At 37.0% G+C, this 8,019-nt stretch overlaps 1 protein-coding gene across 4 annotated transcripts in view; it reads left to right on the forward strand.

The window, feature by feature from the left end:
- Positions 1–3,478, forward strand: part of si:dkey-261h17.1 — a 25,909-nt gene extending 22,431 nt beyond the window's left edge. For all 4 annotated transcript variants that reach the window (XM_024293821.2, XM_036212848.1, XM_024293822.2 and 1 more), the window contains 2 exons: positions 198–341; positions 2,320–3,478. In XM_024293821.2, coding sequence (XP_024149589.1) covers positions 198–341; positions 2,320–2,511 — 336 coding nt within the window. In that variant the 3' untranslated portion in view covers positions 2,512–3,478. The remainder of the gene's footprint in view (positions 1–197; positions 342–2,319) is intronic.
- Positions 3,479–8,019: the final 4,541 nt, after the last annotated feature.

Genomic DNA, 8,019 nt, shown 5'->3' on the forward strand with positions numbered 1-8,019 from the left:
AGGAGAAGCCTTCAATAGTGTAGTGTAACTTATAACTTTTAATATCACCAAGAGAAGCGTTTCATATCATGCCATCTCTATGAAATGTATATAATAAATATCAAGCTAGAGGTCTATTTGATACATTGTATCTGTAATACATTTAGAGTTCTGATTGCTTTTCATTTGTCCACAACCTGACTTGAACTTCCCTGCAGCTGGGTGTGAAGAAGACGGAGATCCCGACCTCGTCCCGTTCTGTATTCGTGGGACTCTTGGTCACTGGTTTGCTCGTCGCCATTGCAGTAACCGTGGGCTACTTCAAATGCCAACGCAGACCTGCCGCCAAAGGAGCCGGGCTGGTGAGCACAAGAGCCAACTAGTCGAACTGTGCTGTAAATTAACCCTAAAATGACAAGAGATCTGTGGATTAACGTCCTGCTCCTGAGTGACTTTTATGTATCTTGTAGTTGTGCTTTGTTTTAAAAAAAATGCATTTTTCGCTGCATTTAAGCTACTATTCAGTTTCTGCTGAATCACCAGGACTGTCTTCACTCCTTAGGAATGTTATAATTGATTTAAGAAAATGCTTGACATTGATTTAATTAATAACTGAGCTAATCAAGGAAATAGAGTGATCCTGATCCAGAAACCCACACCCTAAACTATGCAATTAAAGACTCCCACTTACATCGACCGGCCAGCAGCAGCTGTTTCTTTTGCACCACTCAACATGACCAAAGGGAGGCCGTAGAAGTGGGAGTCTTGGAGTCTTGGAGACTTTAGGGGTCATAGTGACCCTGAACAGGCAGGGTCAGTTGATATTGGTGCATCCATGTGCATTGTTTTATCAGAACAAGGGAGGAAATGTTTTTTTTTCCCAATCCTGACATTTTTTGTTGCAGAAATTCAAAACTGCTGTAATTTTAGTGTTTCAAAGAAAGGCAGAATGATAGCTTTCACCATTTTTCAAATAATGGTGAACGCCTGATGTAGTGCACTGAGTAGTGAAGGAATTCAAACAAAACCTTAGTGTTTGAATGTTTTGGACCGCCAATTATTCAACTGTTCCACATCTTTTTTGTTAAGAGATGACACTGTTCAGCTCTTAAAGGGGCCATACTATGAATTTCTCAAGTCTTTTAGAGTAAACTGTATCCATATATATGATCATATACGATCTTTGGATGTCATCCTAGAGCCGGCTATCATCGTTTCTCCAACAAAAATAAACAAAATCCAAATGTTTTCATTGTAATACACTGAAAAGCTCAAAAAGTTGTTTTATCGCGGCATGGCCCCTTTAAAGGGTTACCAAACAGGACAGTTGGAGGCTGACTCCACCCACAGCTGAAATTTGAAAATCCAGTCAGAGGGGTGGGGCTGGAGGACAGGACTGTTATCCTTACTGGAGCTGCCAATCATGATGTGGGACTTCTGAAAAAACGTAGAACTAAAATGGCAATACCTCATTTCAACCTGTAGGGGGCACACGGAGACGCTTTTAGATCATTATTTTTATAATCATACAATTTTATTTTAAATTGAAAGAAATTTATCACGGACCAAGCACTTTTAAAGCCCCATTTATAGAGGTCAACAGCCAAAAAGAAGTGAATTTAGTGTTTGGGTACTCTTTAAAGCCGACTCCAAAGAAAATCGTCTTTTTTGTGTTTTTAGCATGCTGTTGTAGTATTTCTCTCATAGTATAGGACCTATTTAAAATAATTTCCAATTAAAACTGTATTTCTGAGTATCTCTTAATTGTGTTAGATCAGAAAACTGGTTGCTTGAAAAAGCTGAGTCTAATGACACTGAAATGGGCGCGCCAGTCTCCCTTCCCCTCACCTGCACACGTATATGTCTGCAGTTCTAGCTCAAAGCTGTACAACTGGATTGATCCAATATCGTTCGTTGTTATTTTTGTGACGCTAATGTTAGCTTGAGGGTATTAGCTCATAAACAAGAGCCCAAACAGAGCTCTCAGCAACAGAATTGTATTTCCAATAAGCTACTGCTGCTGTGCAGAAAATGTGTCTTTAAAAAAAACCCAACAAATTTGATTTCAGCTAAAAACTTAATGCTTAATTTAAAAAAAAAACATTGGGAACAATTTTATAATAGAATAAATATATAGTTGTAGTGGGACTTAAACAACATATATTTTTATCCCGCAATGTTTCTGTATTTTATTTAAATCATTTTCCATTTCCAGAGAAGGTGGCTTATACTTATTTCATGATTTTTTTTTTTTATTTTTTTTTGCGTGAAGCAAACATGCAGACACACTTTCCTCCCTTTCTCTCATTCATTGAGGTATTCATTGCATCATGTTTGCAGGCACAGGAGGCCAGTCCTGTGGATCCGGAGAATCAGGGAAACACCCTTGCGTCCGAGGCCCCTCTCAACCCGCCTCCAGAAACCCAGGAGAAGCCCAACATAAACGGGGAGTCTCCAGAGGCAGAAAAGACCCAGAGTCCTCCTCCCACCAACGGCCACTCCAACGCCAAAACAGCAGACACAGAGCTGTGATAGTCCCCCGGAGACGGCCGTCTGACTATTTCATCCAACAGATCTCCCCCTACACACTCACACACTCATCCCTGAACACGTTTTTATAAGAAACCAAATTGTTCCCAACCACAGGGGCAACAACAAAGTGAACACCAGAGACTCCGTCGTTCCAGCTCATCTGACTCCTCCTGCAGCTGTGTGCGTCTGCAAGCATCAGGAAAACCTGGCCTGATGATTGGCAGACGTGAGTGGCGCCGATGATGACGAAGGCTCAGCCCCTGAACTGTTGACCACAATCAGGATGGAGACCAGAGAGAAGATAGACTGTTTGTCTGGCTGTTTTTTCTTTTTTTAATTAAGACAGGATCACTTTGTCACTGCAGCTGTTGGATCCCACAGAACCTCTGCATGCCGTCTGGTACAGAACTCCATCCGGTCCCTCCCAATACTAATGAAACTGCTTCTTAGTTGTACACAAAGCTGTAAAATAGGGCTATGCTGCATTTTATTCTCATTCCTACTGTGTGTACAGTAGAAATGTGACTTCACCTGAGCTCCTCCCCCTCCTGCTTATTGTACTGTACATATAATACTTGATAAAGAGGCGCCCCGAGAAGAGGAGGCCGATCATAAAGCTGACAACTCCATCGGATCGCTGTCAGCTCTTTAATCCTGTTTTCAGTGTTATTCTCATGTCAGTATTCTGTATATCACATCCTTTCTTTTTTTGTGTGCCATACCTCATGTTGTATTGATGTTTTTGTCACCCTAACAGTAACAGAAGTTAATGTACTTTCCCTCTCTACCTACATACGTGCTGACAAAAGTCCCTCCTAACGGAAAAAAAAAAAGTTTTTTTTTTGCATTGATTTCTTTCTCAATTTTGTATTTTGTTGCTTTTGTTTAAACATGAATACTAAGTTTCTACATGTAATCTGTACTTTAACGTGTATTTAACAAAAAATAAAACAAAAATGACAGAAAATGTTTACATTTTATTCTAAGTGTATATAAAAAATTATTCTAAAAAGCTACACTTTAGACCTCCTTAATAAGTCTTTTATGTTTGATCTGACTTAAAAGCCCCCAGGAGAGCAGACAGTAACCGTTTTAAAGGTTAAGACTGATGACTAGATGTATTCATCTCAGCCGAGACAGTCGAGGACTTAATGCAGGGGTGTCAAACTCAATCACGCAGGAGGCCAAAATCCAAAACACACTTTAGGCTGAACAACATAAATATTTATTGAACACATTAAAAAAAAAAAAACCTCAATTGATAAAATTTTTAAACTTTAAAAACGTAACTTTTTTATGAATATAAACTTAAATATTATTACAGAATAAATCAACTAAAAACTTAAATACTTTCAATATTTTGCTCTCCATAATATATTCTGTCAAAATTATACAAGTTAGAAATAGAGTAAATGTTGAAAGAAAAAAACTTCAAATTTCTTTACTTTTATGTCATTTTATGTAAAAAAATAAACTTAGAAATATCCCAAAAGATTCTGCATGAAATATATCCTGTCACAATTATACAACATAACATCGGGCTGTTAATATTAATAAAATGAGCTGACAACGCGCTTTTACCATATGGTGTTCACACTAGACTAGACAATCACTGATACTGGCGCATGTCCCTACAGGTGGAAGAGGTTCTGTGCTAAATGTCAAAGTGGCGCAAATCTCACAAATCTTATTTTATTCCAATATATGAAAGACTTGGTGTCATATAATTCCATCCAAGTACAAACTACTACGATTGATTTGTCCTTCATGGTCAAATTTTAAACGGTTGGTATTTCAGTTTTGAAAAGGACGTTACCCATACATCACTACCAAAACGGAGTTCTTGGTTGGTCAAAGTTCAACTGGTTTAACTTACAATAAGCATTCAGTGGATGGGTGTTTTGTAGCCCCCAAACTGATGTAAAATTTTGCACAGCTCCACTGAAAGTTGCATAGAATGTGGCACGATCCACTAGGTCAGGGGCTTCAACCTTTAATGCTTAAAGAGCCAATCAGGTCAATTTCTTACGAACAGCCCAGCGGGAGCCACAAAGTCTCAATTCACCTTCAGAAAAACAAGATTTTAACTTTTGTTGTTGTTACTATTATAATAAATATAAATGAAATGATATTTTGCATGAATAAAACATAAATAAAGAGAAAACATTCAATTTTTTGCTAAATATGAAATAGTTTGTAACTTTTGAGAGAGGTGCACAAGATTTCCTTTCAAAATAAAAGACACACTGTCACATAGGATTTTCTCAATGCAGCAAATACAGTAGTAGGTAAAATAATGTCAGTAGTGATTAAAAAAACAGTTTATATTACCACTTGTAGTGTATCTCAGCCAAGAAATTAACTAATCAAATCTAAACCAGACATCATTCAATTATCTTTACTGTATATTGTTAACTCTAAGGTTCACTTAAAATCCTTGAATTTGTTCAAAAATCTAAAATCTGGTTTAATATCTGGTGCTTCTTAATTTTACTTTTGTTTACTGAACTTCAATTAATTTTCTGTGATACACAAAAATCTGTCAAAATGTTTTAGTTCGTCTTGTGATATGTTTGTCCTTCAGCTGTTTGTCACTGAGTTGAGTAAAGTTTGAGTTAGTTTATTTTACTTTTTTCTTTTTTTTTTCACTTTACAGTTACTTTTTCAAAATTAAAAATGATGTTTTTTCTTGAACCAGAGAGACATAGTACAGTAAATGGATAAAAGAGCTGCAGATTGCAGACGCCTGCACTAGGTTATCGTCAGTAGCTGAGTTTCCATTGGGTGTGAAATGTGTATATTGGATTTGCGATAATAAATTTACCAAATGGAAACACGTCAGTCTAAGAAAAACTCGTATTTATAAAAAGTTCTTGCACTTGGAAGAGGTGGTGAAATTACAACTAATATAAATGATTTAAACATTAAAAAGTAATGATTCTGTTTTTTTACTTCATCATCACTCAAATGTGCATAAGTAAACTCCCCTCCAAAAATATTCATGATAAAAAATTCATCAAACTTTTTTTTAAATAGGTGCTTACTGGTTTTCTGTTTAAAATAAATCAAATGCATCTGTTCCCACACGGTCTTTAAGTCCCATGTAGCTCATAAGGTTTTACAGCTGGTTTATATGAGCCATAGGAGTGACATCACTTCACACTGTTTTGTGTTTCTTTGCCTCAAGGCGTGGCAGCGAAAACATCCCTCAGCTGTCTCCTCTAAGTGGCTTAATAGCTCTCCAAGAGTCGTGTACCATCGTGCTCGTACATGCAGCTATGTCATGTATTTATATCGCACTTACTGAAGGCGTGTCGCTTTGGCGTTGTCACTTATTCACGTCAGATGCGTTCACACTCCTTTTTTTTTTCTTTCAATCACAAGATCAAGCCCCTTGTGAATTCCTTCCCCTGCCCAGTGCCTCTCCACGCCCTGCAAGGAAAATATTTCCTGAAGGCCATCGCAGTGTAACGCCGGTGCATGAAGCATGTAGCACAGACATCTGCAAGACACTGCAGAGCTCTGAGGTTTGACCCAGCGAGGATAGAGCTGGATGTTCACATTATGGGAGGGTTTCATTTTTTGCAGCTTTTAAAAAGACCCACTCCTTTGAAAATTGTAATTTTAACATGTTCTTGTGGCATTTTTCTGATGATGGAGGACATATATCAAGAAAATTAGACTTAAACTTGGATTTCTGAATATTTATTTATTCACCTCAATGGGATTCAGGAGCAGACAAAAAAAAAACAGTGTACATCAATGCCATTGACTGTATATTCATATAAACGATCTATGATTGATGCTATGGCCAACATAGACCACAATGCATTGCGAATAAGTACTTTCTGGGAAAAAAAAGGTGTTTAAATGTAACTCTTTAAGAAACCATCAATGTTTCAGAACACAGTGGGGTCATAAATAGACATAATATTCTCATATTGATTAGATTTTCACTTAGTCAAAAATGGTGACATCAAACTTGCCGTTAAAAAAAGTAGTGAGCATGGTATTTGAATTGCTTTTAATTCCAGGGTACTAGATTTTAGTAGTTAAGGTTTAGGGTGGGAATTCGGACGTAGACTACGGCCTTGGAAACTACGGCCTTGGAAACTACACAGGTTTTAACTTATTTTGGCTAAAAAATACATTATCAGAAATAAAAAAAACATTGGGAACACTTTTAAAATAGTTAAAAAGTTGATTGGAGTGGGACTTTGTGATTTTTTAGAAAGCTGCAGATTAAAGTAAGAGACTTAAAGACACCAAAATATAATACATAATTTTCTTTTAACAAACAAAAAGACACAATAAAAAATATTTTTAAGTATAGGTCAAGTTTTCCTCATAAATAAAGTTTTCATGTGACTATACTACTAGAAATATAATGTATTTTCATGTATATGAAAGGCAGATGTTTGGAAATTAATTCCTGAAGATTTATTTTCAACATTTTCTTTTGGTTTTTTCATCTATCAACCCCTGCATAAATATATATAAATAAAATAAATCTCTGTTTGCAACATTTTCCTCTAAATTCATGTAAGTCCGCTGGCTCCAGCATGCTCTCTTGTCTTTTCTACATCCACACTTTGGATCCTTTTCTACATCCCACCCTTCCACTCATCCATCAAGCCAGCAGAGCTCTGTGTGAAGAGGAATGTGGGATTCTGAGCTAAACTCAGCTGGTTGTTTTCATTGTGAGGTTGCTCCTCCCTTAGCGTAGCCGCAGCTGCCAAATACGTCATGTTTTCTCGCTTGGTGCCAAAGTCTGGAAAAGGGCGGGAGGGGAGGTAAACGAAGAGCCCACATGAGACTTGGAGGTCAAAAAGTGTGCTCTGCGTGTTAAGCGTGTAATGAAAACTAAATACAGATATACGTCCAGGTCTTTGTTCCTAGGAAGAACCTAAAATGTTGATGTGGAAACCTGCCGTTTTTGATAAACGAGTGGGGATATTTTTCTGCCAGTTTTATGATTGGTTTTGCCACATTTCTATGCTTCTCGGTTTTCACATTCTTAGAGAAAATTCAACGAAGAATGTCAAGAATTTCCTTCGTTTCTTTGACATGACATTGGAAACCCAACCGTCTAAAGCACAGGACCTTTGGACTTCTTTCTTCCTGTCTCTCCACAGGCGTTCAACAGGGCTCTGGTTTTGGCCCTTTTCTTTTCTCAACCACACCTATATGTAGGTTGTAATACAGACAGATTTTCGTGCCATTTCCAGGAGATGACTTAGTTCTGTGTTTAAACATTTGGTGATGATGATGATAATATTTTACTTCGGACATATACTTTAAATGAAAATAATAAAAAATTCCTAAAAGAAGTAAAAACCTCAAAAATTATCACCCCAATATTCTTTTTATTTACTACACCCACTGCACCCACATCGATTTCAGGTGTTCATATTCACACATAAAGCTATACACATAGAAGCATTCAACAAAAATGTATATATACTCATTTGGTTCCATTTAAATATTATTTCCCAACACACTGAAAAG

This window comes from Oryzias melastigma, linkage group LG7 (genome assembly GCF_002922805.2).
Source record: "Oryzias melastigma strain HK-1 linkage group LG7, ASM292280v2, whole genome shotgun sequence".
In the NCBI taxonomy this organism is placed as follows: domain Eukaryota; kingdom Metazoa; phylum Chordata; class Actinopteri; order Beloniformes; family Adrianichthyidae; genus Oryzias; species Oryzias melastigma.